We start from the raw sequence: 16,552 nt of genomic DNA, 5'->3' as shown, positions 1-16,552 counted from the left end.
CTGTGAAACAGAGACAGAAGAGATGATTCCTAATTGTTTCAGATTTGTTTTCATTGGCTTTACTCGCTCTCTTCACCGTCTCCCTATGTTGATTGGCAGCTGCTGCTCTCTCCATCCTCCTTCAATACTGTTGAGCATTTCAACTCACGTGATCCTTAGAAGTATTAAACTTAGAGCAACTGATTTTCTTCTGTGGATCTTTTCATGTTTGAGAAATATGACGAGTGATGATAAATGACACAGAAACATTGGATACTAAATATCTTTGTAGTTTTATTAGTATATGTAAAGAGTCAAAACGTTGATTACAGTTCACAGGACAGAGGAGAAAACAAAATAAAATGCTCAGGAAAATAAAATGAATACCACTTAAAAAAACGTTATCTCTGATTCTTTGAGCTTCTTTTGTGTTTGTGGTAAGAATACAAAAGTTGTGTGAAAAGTTTCACAGGCTGTGGTTTGAGGTGTAAAACAACACCATCTGGTCTCATGTCTGCTGCTGCTGCTGCTGCTGCTGCTGCTGCTGCTGCTGCTGCTGCTGCTGCTGCTGTTGCTGCTGCTCCAGCATGAGCTCACAGGTGCGTCCCAGTTCTCCCAGTTTGACTTTGGCGTACTCTGCTCTGTTCAGCGCCATCTGGCAGTCCTTCCTGGCGGAGTAGGTGGAGCCTTCGTGAGGCTGACCTGTCGCTACCTGCAGGAAGATGGAGGATTACTGCTGATTATAATGTGATGCACTCTGATTGATTGTGTATTGTTGTGGTGAGGAACATTCCTGTAATCATCACCACTCTGAGAAAGGGTTGTTTAAATAATCTGAGCTCTTTCTGTCAGTTATTATCAGAAAAAAAAGAGGGGCGATGAAAATACTGTCCTGAGGAAAACTCAGTGAAACAGTGACCCCCCACGTCCCTACACATACACTGGATGAGCGAAATATCAGTACACACTACAGAGTGAAGCAGGTACATTAACACCGGGCACTCGCACGTCATTTGTGTTTGCTTTCTTTCAACATTTTGATTTATCTTTTGGTTGATTTGTATCTATTTCTACTTTTTTTGTTTCACATTTTAGGGATTTTTTTACATATCATGTCAAATTTCGACCATTTTCAAATATGTTGTGTACAATTTAAGTCATTTTAACAAAATTTCTTCAAAGTTTGATTCATATTTACACATTTGTGTCCAATTTCACGCATTGTCAATCATTGTCAAATTTTAGTCATCTGTATCAGATTTTGGTGATTTCTTCATATTTTTTGCCAGATTTAAATATTTTATACAGGTTTTGTGTCATTTTTTGGTTATTTTGTATCTATATTTACTTTTTTGTGTCAGATTGTTAGAATATTAGAATACACGTCATATTTTAGTAGTTTTTACACATTTTGTATGATTTCGACCATTTTCACACTTTTGTCCAATTTATGTCATTCCATTCCATTTTCTTCCAAATATTTTTTTATTATTATTTTTATATTTGACTGCTCACAAAAAACTTTTAACTTCCCTTTAAACCCCCACCTCCTAAATCTCATCGCTTAAGACAGAATATACATAAATAAAGTAAGAAAAACAAACAAGTTTTAATCATTTTTTCAAATTATTTTGCCAGATTTTAACAATTTTTAACATTTCATGTCAGATTTGCATTATTTTCACACATTTTTTGTCAAGTTTTAATAATTTTTACAAATGTCTCAGACTTTAATAATTTTACCCCAGTTTGTGTCAGATTTGATTTTTTCCAAACATTTTGTGGCAGATTTTAGTGATTTTTACCACATTTTATGTCAATTTTAACTGTTTTTTTTTTCAAATTTTGGGTTTAATTGTAACCGTTTCACTCTTTGTCAGATTTTACTTCTTAAAAACATTTAGGGTTTGATAATAAACATTTTCACACATTTTGTGTCAGAGTTTTAGAACTTTTTACCCATCTTATGTCAGATTTTAGTCTTTTTATTGCTATTTTTTTCTCTTCTGTGTCTCTTAAAAGGAGTGTTTTCATTCTTCCTCACACTGTGTTACTCTCAGGTTGTTTCTCACTTTTGACATATTTCTTGTCACTGTTTGCTCTTAGCAACTTCTGCAGCTCTCTTTCATGAGATAGTATATTCCTGTTGTCGTAGGAGGACTGTAAGGGTTCACTTTAACACGTGTGTGTTACCTGTGTGAGGTATCGGATCTGGGAGCTCAGCTCATTCTCCACCCGGTTGACGGAGCTCTGAAACTGGACCAGCTGTCTGTCCAGGAGGCTGGCGTTGTGTTTGTCTTTGGAGAGCTCCAGGACTATGGTGCCTGGAGAACAACAACAACAAAACATGAGATGTACGAACACACAGCCAACAAAACTGAAAACAAGCCTATGTTAGTAAGTAAGATTTATTTATAGAGCAGCTCTCAAGAACAGAGGTCACAAGGTGCTTTACAACAACAATAGAAAAACATTAAAAGGCAAAACAGAGATTGCAATTAAAAACATGACATAAAAACAGACAGATTAAACAAAGGCAAGTCTAAACAGATAGGTCTTCAACTGCTTTTTGAACCTGTCCACAGAGTTCCAGAGGGAGACTGTTCCAGAGTTTAGGACCCACAACCCGGAAAGCACAGTCACCTTTAGTTTTTAACCAGGCCTAACCAGTAAACCCTGATCAGAGGACCTCACAGTCCTGCTGGAGTTAGAAGGCTTCAGCTGCTCCCTAATGTAGACTGGAGACTGTAAACTGGATCCTACATTTAACTGGAAGCCAGTGCAAAGATATGAGGATCTGTGTAACACGAGACCCTCTAGATGATGTGGTCAACAGCTTAGCAGCAGCATTTGTAACCACTGCTGTGTGGAAACTACTTAAACATGCTGTGATGCGTTCAGGGTCCTCACCTGCACACTGTAGAATCGTCGCTATCTCCTTCTCCACATCCTCCAGAGCTCTGAGCCGCTCGTTAGCCATCACAGGGCGGGGAGAATAACCTGTCAACCTCCGAGTACCTCTACATTAACACATGAATACAGGCAGCTGCTGATTTACTCTACATTTAACAGATTAAAGAGGTAAACCTGAGTCTGTGTTGTAGTGTTCTACTGAAGATGCTGGAGTAACAAAGAGCGCATTTATATGACGTCACTGCGTCGCTCATGTGACGCACACAGATACAGGCGGACACGCAAAGATGGCTGCATCGTCCTGGATGCGTGGCCCGTCCGCGATGCGGCTCACGGAGGGTCTGGTGTCGGTCCTGAAGGAGCAGAGGCCGGAGTACCTCCCGGCTCTGCTGTCCGGTTACAGAGAACATGGCGTCTTCACCTCACAGGTGAGAGGAGGGGAGCACGAGGGCTGGTTAGCCGTCAGCATGCTGTGTGTGTGTGTGTTGCTAACGTCACAGGCTACATTGTTCACTGAGCTCACACCTGCAGTGACACCTGAGGGCTGAAACATGCTGTTAATACGCACGTGTGTTTACCTGTGCAGGGTTCGAGCGCTGTGGGAGGTCTGGTGGGTTTCAGCAACGCCAAACTGAGCTCGAGCAAGACTAGGTGAGAACAATACACTAAAACACAGGTGAGAGGAGAGGTGTGTGTCAGACCCTCTCACTGTGACACCTGTGAGCTTCAAACTGTGGTTCTTCTGTTATTAATGAGTGTTTAATGTGTAAGTGCTGGTCTGAATGTAAGGTTGTGTATTTACTGTGTGTGTGTCTGTGCTCAGGTTTGAGGGCCTGTGTCTGCTCTCCATGCTGGTCAAAGACAGCTCCAGTGATCTGTTCCAGCAGCACTGTCTGTCCTGGCTGCGCTCCCTGCAGCAGGTCATACAGGTAACACAACATATATACTCGTGTGTGTGTGTGTGTGTGCACACACACCTGACCAGGAGGAAACAAGAGAGAGTTCACAACTCCTCATCTTTAATATGTCTCTCTCTCTCTCTCTCTCTCTCTCTCTCTCTCTCTCTCTCTCTCTCTCTCTCCCCCCGTAGTCTCAGGCTCCGGTTCAGACGGTCCAGCTGGCCGTGAGCATCCTGAAGGATCTCCTGCAGTACTCGTCTCAGCTGCCGGAGCTGGCCCGAGAGGTCGGTCTGAACTCCGTCCTGGGCATCCTGACGTCTCTGCTGGGCCTGAAGACGGAGGTGAGAGACAGAGCGGCCTGAAGGCGGAGGAAGAAGAAGAAAGATGGGTGAAAGAGTTTACAGCAGGAACTAAGTTTGTTGTCATCGTGTGTTTCAGTGTGAGCTCGCTGCGATGGAGGGGATGACGGCCTGTATGACCTTTTACCCCCGAGCCTGTGGATCCCTCAGGGTGAGACACACACACAGAAAACACACACACAGAATAATCATACCTTTGTTTGTGTGTGTTTGACTTCAGTTATCTTATGAATCAAACTTCTCTTCCAGGATAAACTCGGGGCTTACTTCCTCTCTAAAATGGACAGCACCAACAAGAAAACCCAGGAGGTGTGACGTTCTCTGAGTTATTGATCAAAGTATAAAGTTTATTCTTCCGCCACATTAACGTGTTTTCTCTGTTCCTGCATCAGATGGCGTGTCAGTGCTATGGTTGGCTGCCCTGTCTCGGGGGTCTGTTGGACCGTGGCGTTGGTGCAGGTAGATCTGAGGGATGGACCAATCAGATTCACTGCCTGCTGGCCTCAGCCAATGGGCTGCTGGCTCAGATCTACCTGGGATCAGAAACAGGTACGCCTGAAAAGAAAAGGACAATTATTAAATCCTGATCTGATCACATGAACATTATTTAACCAGTGATGATGATGATGATGATGATGTTTGTCTAAAACAGACGGGACGCTGCAGTACGAGGGTCCGGGGGTGGAGCTCGCCTTCCCTCATCTCGACCAATCAGATCCTCTGTTGCTGCTGCAGCTGCAGCACAGATACACAGCTGTCTGCATGGCCCTAAAACACACACTCAGGTAAAACACACACTCTCAGGGACAACACACACTCAGGTAAAACAAAAACAGAACACCTCACCTGTTGCACACAACCTGTGGTACACTACTGCAGTGCTCTACCTAAGTACACTACCGCAGTACACACCCTTTAGTACCCTACCTTTAGAACCCTTCCTTTGGTACACTATCTTTAGTACCATACCTGTAGTATACTACCTTTACTTCACTTTCATAGTGTGCTACCCTACCTTTAATACCCTAACTATTGCACCCTACCTCTGTAGTACACCCTACACCTGTAGTACCTAAGTTCACAATTTTTAGTGCCTAACTTGTGGTACACTACCGTAGTAACCTACATGTAATACCCTGCTCTTCTTTAAATGGTCAGTAACAAGAGCTGCCATAAAGACCAACAATGAGCTGTCACAATGAATATCAACCAAATCATTTGTTTTTTCTTCATGTCGTCACTGTTTCAGCAGATCTGTTTTGCTTCCAGATGTCCTCAGGATCATTTCTGCAGCAGAATAAAAACTGAAACTGTTTAAAGTCTTAAGTTTTCTTCACTGTGTCGGTCCTCTCTGTCTCTCAGGGTGGATCCATCCTCAGCGGTGCGTCTGCCTGTCAGACCGATCCTCAACCTGGTGTGTCGAGCCCTCGCTGTCAGCTCCAAGAGCATCGTAAGTAAACACACACACACACACACACACACACACACACACACACACACACACACACACACACACAGATCAAACAAACATTTGTAGTGAACATGCAGACTAACAGGGTTGATCTTTTCCGTATGTGTCAGAATCTAGCAGGTGACGGCAGTGTGAAGCTGCTGCTCCTGCCCATCATTCACACACACACACTGGAGGTCCTATCAGCCCTTATCTCAGTGTGAGTAACGGTGTGTGTGCCGTGTTTGTGTGTACACAGTGTGTTACAGGCTGTGTGTATCTGACTGTGTGTATTTATTTACAGTGTACGCAGCGGTATGGTTCAGTACTCTGCAGTGCTACAGAGGCTCTTCTCTCAGACTCTCTCTGCGTGGACACCTTTACCTGAATCCAGTCTGGGGCAGCAGAGTGCATACAGGTACGTGAGGAGACCAGGTTTATCAGGAGGGGGTTTAAAGGGGGTCGTAGCTAACAGCAGCAGGACAGTTTGCTTTGCTTTGGTCTGATCCAGTTTTTTTATTTTACTGAGTCATTGTAAGCATTAATTTGGATGATGTCAGGTTTGATCCGTCTCCTCTTCCTCTCTCAGCTCTGTGCGGGTCTCCGTATACAGAACTTTGGAGCTGTGGGTCCAGGTGGGCGGAGCCTCAGCAAGCGTGCTGCAGGGGAGCCCGGGTCACTCAGAGCTGCTGTTCAGCCAGCTGCTCAGTGACATCACACCGGGGGCGGAGTCTGTCAAGGTGAGTCCAGGTTCCATGTAGCTTTTTAAGTTGTATATTTTGGCTTTTATACTTTCATTCAGAGAGGATGGAGCAGGAACCCGGTCAGGATCGAACCTTGGCTGCCCACCTGAGGACTCACTTTCTCCCACTCTGTCTCTTTGTATGGTCCACAGCTGCGGGCCGGTCTGTCAGCTGACGTGGTTCAAGGAGGTAAACCTGGTCCAAGGAGGACTAAACCTTTAGTCATGGCGGACTCTGTGGGTCCTTCTCTTCAGAGAAAAGGAGACCTGCTGGCCAATCAGGACACCTGTCTGTCAGCACTCAGAGGTGAGCTGCTGCCGTGGTACCCCCATATTTGTCTCACGGGAGGAATATCTAGAGAATAGAGGACTCACCTGTGTTTTATCCTGAGGTGTGCAGGTCTCGGCCAAAAAAAAAGAAAGCTTGAAGGAGCTCTGTTACAGCTTTGTTAATGTTACAGATATTAAAAAATATATTTCGCAGCACTTCCTGAGTGCTTTTCAAATCAAAAGCCCTATCCTCTCATTTTCACACGATTCTTTTATTCTGAAGTTTTGTGCGGTATGGTTCTTTTGTAAATGAAGTTACATGCACTGCTCTTTATCCGAGTCACTGCTCAAAATCCACGAGTGTGTGTGTGTTAAGACATGGCTGTCCACGTAGACTCTGGTTCCCCTTGAGGTTTCTGCCTGTGGAAGGACGTTTGTGGGATAAGATCCAGTCCCATCTTACAGACAGGACTCAGTCTGATCTCATCTTAGTCCACCATGAGCAGAGCACTTTGCAGCATTTAGCAAGTTACAGTGGCAAGGACAAACTTCCTTTAACAGGCAGAAACCTCCAGCAGGACCAGACTCATGTTAGACACACATCTGCTGAGACCGAGTTGGAGAGAGGGATAGAGGGAGATGAAGGGAGAGAGATGACTTTAATATTAAATAATTTCAGGTTATGGGAAAAATATTTCTTTTTGTGCAATCTGGCTTTCCTCTGCACCTACCTCCCCGCCCCTCTCTCTGCTCAGCTGGTGTCTGTGTGTAAATTTAGGACCTGTTTTTAGAGATCTTCTCCATCATGAAGCCACAGTCACAGTCTGCTGTTTCAGTTTGGTCTAATGTCTCCATCGTTCTGTCCTCCACAGCCCTGAGACAGATCATACTGACGAGCGGCACCCTGCTGAAGGACGACATACACAAGGTAAACGGGCTGCAACATAATCCCTGATGGATCCATGTGTGTCCAATAGAAGTTCCTGCTCCTGCTGACTGCAGACCCAAAGTGTTGTTGCTCAAACTTAAAGCCGTCCACACTGTATAAACACTCAGCTCTGACCCACCTGTACATGTACTTTAAATAACTTGGGTTTCCTTCTCTTCGTGTCCTCCTCAGCGACTCCACGAGGTGGTTCTCCCACTGTGTGTGCGTCTGCAGCAGCAACAGTCCAGCTGCACTTCCTCCTGTGAGTCTCCAGGGGGCGTCAGTGGACAGTACAGCAGCGCACTCAGCCGAAGAGAGCTCTACAGGTACACAATGCATTGACATCATATTTCATGAAAGAGTGTGTTAGTCTTGTTTTTCTGCTTTTAGTGCACTTATTCTGCATATGAGCTCCGTTAGAAATGTTGGTTAACTTTTGTTGTTTCTGATCCTTCAGGTTGCTCCTGGCTCTGGTTCTGGTCCCGTCCCCCTGTTGGCCCCCTCCCATGACCTGTGCCGTCTCCATCCTGAGCAGTGGACGCACTGACCGAAACATCAAGGTGAGAAGAGATGCTGAAAGTGAGACCTGAGCATCTTTAAGTTTGACCGGCGTTCAGCCAAAACACAACGCGATGACATCACTTCAAAATTTAAATATCAGCACCTACAAACTTTACAAATAAGCGTTTAGATAAATATCTCTCCTCCCTCTCTCTCCTCCCCCTCTCCTCCCACTCCTCCCTCTCTCTCTTCCCCCTTTCCTCCCACTCCTCCCTCTCTCTCTTCCCCCTTTCCTCCCACTCCTCCCTCTCTCTCTTCCCCCTTTCCTCCCACTCCTCCCTCTCTCTCTTCCCCCTCTCCTCCTTCTCTTTCCTCCCTCCCTCTCCTCCCCCTCTTCTCTCTCCTCCCTTATTCTCTCCTCTCTCAGGTGTCCTCGTTCTGCACCGAGGCTCTCACCACCTGTAACTCCCTCCTCCACCCCCGTGTCCCCCCCATTGCCCTCCCCTTACCCCCCCTTACCCTGAAGCCCACCCCCTCTGCTCCAGTCCTCCCCTCCTCACAAGGTTCTGGCCTCACTCTGCCCACCCTCCTGGGAGGCCCCGCCCCCGGTCCCCCATTCTCCACCCGTCACTCCCTCGACCTTGGCCCCTCCTCCCTGCTGGGCTCTCTAGAGAACCACCTCTCTCTTGTACCGGGTCTGCCGGGTCAGGGCCACACCCCTGCAGACATGATCCTGTCCCCACATGGGCACCACCAGCCGGACCCCGCAGGCCTTGGTCTCCCTGAGGGCCAGAGACCGGTGTTTGTGCGCTATGACCGCGAGGAGGCGGAGGATGTGGAGATCTCGTTGGAGAGCGACTCAGACGACAGCGTGGTCATCGTCCCGCCCGGGATGCTCAACATGGAGACCCAGCAGGAGGACTCCGGAGCAGGGAACCCGCCTAGCTTGGTCTCTGCTGCACCAGGAGGGACTACGGGCCCTCTACCGGGAGCGGACTCTGTTACAACGGCAACAACATCCACTATCGACGGGGTCTCCCTACCCAATGACCACGCCACCTCCTCACCCCTCCTCACCACCTCCACTACCCCAATCAACTCCTTCCCCCCTTCCAGTACCTCTGTGGTCTCCCTTGTCCCCCCCTTGAACTCTAGCTCCCTTGCAGCGCCCCCTGGTGTCCTGGGGGACTCAATGCCGGGGCGACCACAGCTGCAGCAGATGTTGATGCAGCCCTCTGCCGCCGGTCAGCCCGGACCCCTCCCACTCCCGCTCCAGATCCACCAACTCCAGAACCAGATGAGTGTACAAGGACGCCACATCCACCCCCATCAGGCTCCGCCCCCCAGCAACGAAGACTCCGGTGTTATCAACATCAACAGCACGGACGAGGAGGAGGAGGAAGAGGAGGACATGGAGGATGATGAGGAGCTGGAGGAGGAGGAGGAGGGGCTGGATGAGGAGGATGAAGAGGATGAATTCTACGACGAGGAGGAGTACGACGATTACGATGAAGAGGAAGGGGAGGAGCTGGAGGAAGAGGAGGAGGAAGAGGATGGGGACATTCCTCCTCTGGAGGGAGCAGAGGAGAAGGCGGAGGAGGTCGGGGTGGAGGAGGGGAAGGTGCTGCGAGCGGTGGTGGATGAAGGAGGGATGGCGGGGTTCAGTGTGGAGGGCGAGGAGGAGGGAGGCATCGAGGAGATCCAGACCAACAGAGGGCTGTTCTCTGAGGACAGGATGAAGGTGCAGGAGGTGGAGAGCATCGGGGTGCTGGAGGAGGCGCGGGAGGGGGAGGGGGAGGAGGACGAGAGCGAGAGGATGGACGACCCCACCATGCCTCAGATCCTGTGCGTGACCGGAGGAGCCCTGGAGGAGAGGGAGGAGGCTGAGGAGGAGGAGGAGGGAGGAGGAAGAGCTGAAGGTGGAGGAGGAGGAGGAGCAGGAGCAGGGCTGCAGGAGGAGCCGAGGCTGTGGAGGGAAGGAGCCACTGAGATCGAGCTAAGAGTCGGCCCTGAAGACAGCTCGGCCAATAAGAGCCAAGAGGTACATGGGGTTAAACTTGCCTTTAAATGTAGAACTGCAATAATCTCATTTATTGATCCGGTTTGGATTGATTCGTTATTAATTGTCCTCCAGCGTCCGAGATGAACCAGAAAATTTCCAGCCTCTTCTCACGGTCTCAGCAGATGTCTTTATTACGGAAAAGGATTAGGGCCACTGAAAAAAAAAAAGTCAAATTATTATTTTCTTATTATTATTCTGAGGAAAAAAAGTCAGAATTCTGAGATTAAAGTCAGAATTCTGTCTACTTTTAGTCTGAACTTAAATTTGTCAGTGGAAACAGGGATTTTTAAAAGAATCTCACTTTGAAAATATCCAAAATCATCACTTATATGCTACAATTTTCCAATGGCTTTTATTTTGAAATTCCAAATCAGGTGTAGCTGTAATTTGAAGCATCACCTTTTGAGGTTTTCTTCTTTCAATCTGAATCAAAACATATCAGTGGAAACTGAGATTTATTGTAATGTCTAATATATAATAACCAGGCACATTTTCAACCCTATTGATTGGGGTTGTTGTGTTGTGATATCAGTTTGTAATGAGCTGCAACTATTACAATTTTCTTCTCTTTCAAACTGCTTTTAGTTAGAAAATGTAAAATCCATGTTTCCGCACTATCACCGTAATGCCTGTTCTAAACGCACACAACAGAATACAGTGGAGCTGGCTTGTCCTGCTGTACTCCTCCTGCATGCCATAAAGTGAAAGTGACACTCTCCCTGAATGTCAAAAAAAAATCATAATAATAATAATAATTTGAGAAAAATTGACCTTAATTTTATAAAAAAATTTCAGTGGCCCTAATCCTCTTTCGTACTTTCTAACATGAGTCTGGTCCTGATGGAGGTTTCTGCCTGTTAAAGGAAATTTGTCCTTGCCACTGTAACTTGCTAAATGCTGCAAAGTGCTCTGCTCATGGTGGATTAAGATGAGATCAGACTGAGTCCTGTCTGTAAGATGGGACTTGCTGTTATGAATAGATGAATCAATAGGTAGATGTACAGTATTTATCCCAAACCAGGAAGTTGTGGTTTTCTGTCTTCAGACTGAAACATTGAGCTGTAATAAGTCTGAGTGTTGTGTAAGTATTACAGTAAATTCAGGAAACCATGAAACAAAGGGAAGTCTCAGTAAACTACACAATGTCCACATCAAACCAGTGATTTACATTTTTATTAATGTAGACACGCGATGCTGACTGCAGGTGTTCCTGTTTAATGGGATACACTAACTGGTTCAGAGGGTAACTGATTGAACCAGAACACTGGTGTTACAGCGGTTTCAGCTGCCGGACTTGGAGACTCTAGTGTGTTTCCCACAGACTGTTAGTGTATTTATGATTTGTGCTCTGTTCTCCAACTTACTTCAGTGTGTTCACAAACAGCTTCAGCATGTCCCATCCTGCCTGATCCTCTGATTCTCTGACAACACTCATCAGCCGCAGGTTTTTTAACCATGCTCTATAATCTCTCCCTCAATGTTCTGTCACCACGAGAGGTGATCAGTGGTTGAAAAGGTGCCGGTAAAGATGAGAGAAACACAACTAGACTATATTCTTTTGAGGAAAAGAAGAAACAAACATTTTTTTATAGTTCCCGGAGAGAAAAGGTAAAATCAAGTAGGATATTTATTCACCCTTGAGAGTAGGTCAATGTTTTTAAGAAATAAAGAGGAGAATCTTTATTTTTCAGCTGACCTTTGTGCATTTTAATTATCAAGCGCTTCACTTTAGCAAAGCAAAAACAAACAAACTGAAAACATTGATAGAAGCGCTTTATTATTGAATTTTACTATGACCCTGCCTGGCCTTAAACATCATGAGGGACCCATCACATCCTGAACACTGTGGAATTATATTTAGCGCAGTAGTGCAGGTTACATCATCTTTTGCAGCGTTTGAAGGCTTTGAGCTTCATGAAGTGATGGAATGATGAATCTACAACAGACAGAAAAACTGATACAGGTAATATCTGCTTGGTAAACAAAGTTCTGATTAAACAACATTCAATAAAGCAGCACAGCAAAGTCTTTTCATGCTGTTTTGATGTGAAAACATTTCAGTTCACATTTTCTCCTTACAGCCAGAACGACAGTAAAGTATTCATCTTTATTACGAACTCTGAACCTTTTTAGACAATAACAAACCTGACCTGCAAAACCTGTGTAGAAAGGCTTGTCCTCTCAGAACCATAAGCAGCTAACACTACGTTAGCTCTCTGATGAGTCCAACTACTATTGATGTCTGCGGGATCCTAGCACCCTTGTCATTAGTTCCACAGTGCTCCCCATGTTGACCAACAGCGAACTTTCAGATACCTGTTATCTGCACCATGAGACGTAAATGCCACAGTTTGCCCCGTAGGAGGGTTAAAATGTTGATCTCTGTTCTCTTACATGGTCCTCCGCCATGCTGCAAGCAGCTTCTACTTGAACTGACATAAACTTTGGTCACTGTGCAACAAGTTGTTCATTTCTCAACACTATAAGCACAAATCACAATTTTCAAACTACATTCACCAAACCTCTGACTCTTCCTGCAAAACCAAACAATGTTGTCAGATCATAACTCAAGTCAATCAAAATTAAAACAATACTGAGCAGTCATTACACACTACATCAAAAACTTAAAACACAATGCTCAGGAGATGAAGCTGTAGAAATGTTTATTGTTCACAAAATAAAAATGAAGTTTTAAAAAAATAAATCCTCTTTGAATGGAGCACCTGTAAACAGTAAAAATAAAGTGAACACAAATATAAATGAGAAGCACATTACAGTGTAATCCACAAAATCCAATTGAAGTGCTTACAGTATCTACACTCATTCAGCCACAGCATCAGGTCTACGTGCTGGGTCAGACCACAGGACTTCATCCACATCACAGGCCACATTCTACCTGGCTGGGCAACAGGGGAAAAAACCCTGGCATGCCGGATCCTGCCTTATACTGGTTTCCTCACATCATTAGCCACACGTGTTACCAGTTTTGAGTGGTTGTGTTTAAGCTGTGACACCTGTGCTTCAAATGTGTCTCACTTTTGCTACCTGTGCTTAGCATTATGCAACACAAGTGCATCACAGTGCAACATGTGTGTCAGTGAGTGAGAATGTGTTTGAAGTTGTGTCTAACAGGTGAAAAGTGCTTCTGGTTTTGCCAAAAGAGTGACTAATTCAATACATGGGTTCAGGCCGCTAAGAGTTTGGTTCAGACAATAGGGTTTATTGTTTTTGCAATTGAGAAATACTGTAATAATTTCACTACTTCCAACAACCTGGACTTTCTCTTGGTCACTGAGTCCTGGCTCACATCAGCTGACTCTGTGACTCTTGTGGAGACCACTCCCACTGATTTTAGACATTTTCATCTCCCTCTTCCTTGTGGAAGAGGTGGTGGCCTTGCAGTTTTTCATAAAAATTCTGTGAAATGCTCATCAGTATCAGCAAATGCTTACGTTTGTGTAACTATTTTAAAGTTATAGATACATGGCACTGGTGTCACATTCAGTTTTTTGATTAAGGTAGGAAATAATTGAAACTGAAAAACGAACAAATATTAGTTTGTTACATAAGACTTATTTTTCCCCCCGCTGTTTTGGATACTTCAGAATATCCACCTACCTTTGTCTCCAGGCCTAACCACTAAAACAAATTCCATCTACATAAATAACTGTGGAGGTCTGCAGCTGGACCCCTCTACATCCTTTTTTTCCCCTCATAAACTCAAAGATTGGAGACAGTTTTAGTATCTGGGACAGCCACCATTTAATTCCTGACTCAAAGTCCCTGAAGTGTTCTTAATAAAACTAGTAGTATGTATTTTAGTGATTTAGATAGAAAGCTGTGCTCTCCACCTCACTCTGTGTTCTCCTCAGCAGGAGTCAGGAGCTGAACCCGCTCAGGAGGAGATGACTGTGAGTGAAGATCAGACCTCCAGCCTCCAGGAGGAACAACCACCAACGCTACAAGAAGAATCTGTAGCCCCAAACCCTGAAACGTCGACGGCTCCTAAAGAAGAAAGAGAGACTGAGGCGGAGGGAGGTGAGAAAGAAGAAACCGCAGTGCTCCAGGAGACGGAAAGAGGAGGCGAGAGTGATGGAGAGGAGGGGAAAGGAGTGAAGAGGAAGAGGGAGGAAGAGCAGAAAGAAGAAGAGGCGGGACAGAGCACAGAGAAGAAAAAGGTAAAAATGATCTGCTATATATATATATGTTGCTCCTAACCTGTATATATTGTTCAGCATTAATGGAGCCTTCACAGATGTGTAAGCTACCCATGTCATGGACTCTTATGATCCCCATACCATCAGGGACGCTGGCTTTGAACTGTGAGCTGATAACAAGCCGGGTGGTCCCTTTCTTCTTTAGAGCGGAGAACACAGCGTCCATGATTTCCAAAAAGAATGTCAGATTTTGATTCATCAGATCACAGGACAGTTTTCCACTTCCCCTCAGTCCATCTTAAACGGGCTCAGGTCCAGAAAAGTCTCTGTATTTCTGGATCATGTTTATATCTGGTTTCCTCTTTGCATGGTTCAGTTTTAACCTGCATTTGTGGATGCAGTGATGAACTGTATTCACAGACAATGACCTTTGGAAGTAATTTTGAGCCCATGCAGCGACTTCCACTACAGAGTCATGTCTGTTTTTAATGCAGCGACTTCCACTACAGAGTCATGTCTGTTTTTAATGCAGCGCTGCCCATATTCGTTTTGGTCCTTGTCCCTTTTGTACAGATGTCTCCAAATGGGAAGCAGGAGTCCTCCAGGACTGTAGGGGGCAGACAGTTCTAAAAACGTTTCTTTCTCTCTCTCTTTCTCTCTCAGCTGGATGAAGAGTCGATGGCATCCATGTTGGCGGATTTCAAGGCCTGCCCTCCTGACGATGAAGACGGAGCGTCTGGATCAAACCACTCGTAAACATGAACTGATGTGGGGGAGACTTCATCATCAGAGACATTACTGTGTACAACATTTACCCATCATCCTCGACTTCTTCCCATCAGTTTATTTCAGAGTGTGACTTAAAGTGTGAGGAGGATAGAAACTTGTGTTCTATGATCTGAGATCAGCAGCTACAGCTCACCTGTACTCAGTTCGTACAGTAGTGTCCTACAGTTAGTGTACAGTCTTTGATTTATACGTACCTTTTTATGCCCTTTATGTTCACTCATCACTGTTAAACTCTTTGATTTATAGAAGGAAACAATACAAACACAAGTTTCAAACATCAACATTGTCTCTCTGAGTTCATTCAAACCCAAATGAAAGTCTTTATCTCTGCTTAAAGTTTGTGAATAGGAGGATGGGCGCTAACATTGGTGCTGAGTCATGCACAGAAATGATCCACCTCATGTCCCGCCCCTTCCTCTAAACTAAGTTAGTGTCCGTGTTTGTAACCTTTCCTCCAAGCATCAACCTACCTAAAATATGAAGCCAATGCAGAAGTGCTAAAAACTGCAGTTCATCGAGCGTCCACTTGAGGCTGGCTGCAGAAACACAGGAAACCACATACACACCCATTCATAAAAGACGATCTTTACAGCAGAAATAAACATGTTTACAACCTGGTACAAAAAACAGTTTTGGTCTTCATAGCTCATTGCACACACTGTACAGGTAAAAAATTTTAAAACTGTATTTCCGAAAATATTAAACTTAGGAGTTTCGCCCAACAAATAGCGCTTCAGAAACAGATGGTTGACATCATGGGTACTACGTCCATTTATTATACAGTTTATGGTCTTTGTTTGTTACGTTTCCTCTCACTGTTCCTTCTTTAATCTCATATTCATGCGCACACAGCGATGCAAGAGCCTCATGGTTAACTAAGCCGTCCGTCATGGTGCTGATGATGGAAGATTAGGGCCACACTTTATCTCAGAATTCTGTGTTTGAGATCAGAATTCCAAGTGAAAAGTCAAAACTCTGGAGAGAGATGGATCTAAAAGACATTTAATTTACCCCTCCATTCTTTCCAAATTTATATCTCTTTTTCAAGCTTTAAAAATCTCATTCAGACTAAATTATTGAGAAACATGAACACTGTGACATAAATCAGCATGATGAGAACTAACTGTAACGACATAAACCATGTTTGACAAACATTTATCAGACTTTCATTTTCATTTTTGAGTTTCACCCATGTCCCATCTGTTCATATGGTGCTATCAGTGTTTACTAACGTCATTGCACAGAGCATTGTGGGTGTATTTTGCGTTCAGAACTGCCATAGTGTGAGGCCACAAGCAGGTATTGTGTAACGGTGTTTCGTGCTGCTCTTGGACGAATCACGTCGAGAAGTGGTCTCAAAGAAAGTGGATTTATACCTGACGGAAAGAAACGCGACCAAAGAAGACTGGCTTCTTGATGCCTCCCCTCCCCTTTCATTTCCACATATTTTTAGCTATCTTGTATGTGCTGCCCAGTTTCAAGTTTTTCATTCATTGGAAGCCG

The 16,552-nt window shown here is 44.9% G+C and overlaps 2 protein-coding genes across 3 annotated transcripts; one reads left to right on the top strand and one right to left on the bottom strand.

Annotated features, from left to right (window-relative positions):
• Positions 1-253: 253 nt before the first annotated feature.
• On the bottom strand, positions 254-3,139 carry med11 (mediator complex subunit 11). The gene is made up of 3 exons (XM_034677008.1): positions 2,890-3,139; positions 2,173-2,303; positions 254-691 (listed from the first exon to the last, which is right to left on the bottom strand). The coding sequence occupies exons 1-3, from the start codon at positions 2,957-2,959 to the stop codon at positions 488-490; spliced, it is 405 nt and encodes a 134-aa protein (XP_034532899.1). The 5' UTR covers positions 2,960-3,139; the 3' UTR covers positions 254-487.
• On the top strand, positions 3,129-15,330 carry pelp1 (proline, glutamate and leucine rich protein 1). 2 transcript variants are annotated; one of them, XM_034677005.1, is made up of 19 exons: positions 3,129-3,320; positions 3,479-3,543; positions 3,716-3,821; positions 3,983-4,132; positions 4,230-4,301; positions 4,400-4,459; positions 4,543-4,699; positions 4,803-4,935; positions 5,513-5,600; positions 5,732-5,820; positions 5,905-6,018; positions 6,190-6,340; positions 6,496-6,649; positions 7,485-7,540; positions 7,733-7,866; positions 7,998-8,100; positions 8,469-10,082; positions 13,979-14,281; positions 14,924-15,330. In XM_034677005.1, exons 1-19 carry the CDS (start codon positions 3,180-3,182, stop codon positions 15,014-15,016), a joined length of 3,783 nt encoding a protein of 1,260 aa, XP_034532896.1. In that variant the 5' UTR covers positions 3,129-3,179; the 3' UTR covers positions 15,017-15,330. The 2 variants fall into 2 exon arrangements, with proteins under 2 accessions (XP_034532896.1, XP_034532895.1); XM_034677004.1 differs by having other exon boundaries at positions 13,976-14,281.
• The last annotated feature ends 1,222 nt before the right edge of the window (positions 15,331-16,552 follow it).

This window comes from Notolabrus celidotus, chromosome 23 (assembly GCF_009762535.1).
Source record: "Notolabrus celidotus isolate fNotCel1 chromosome 23, fNotCel1.pri, whole genome shotgun sequence".
NCBI classification, from domain to species: domain Eukaryota; kingdom Metazoa; phylum Chordata; class Actinopteri; order Labriformes; family Labridae; genus Notolabrus; species Notolabrus celidotus.
Note: the sequence above shows the minus strand (reverse complement) of the source record. Positions and strands in the feature narration are given on the sequence as shown.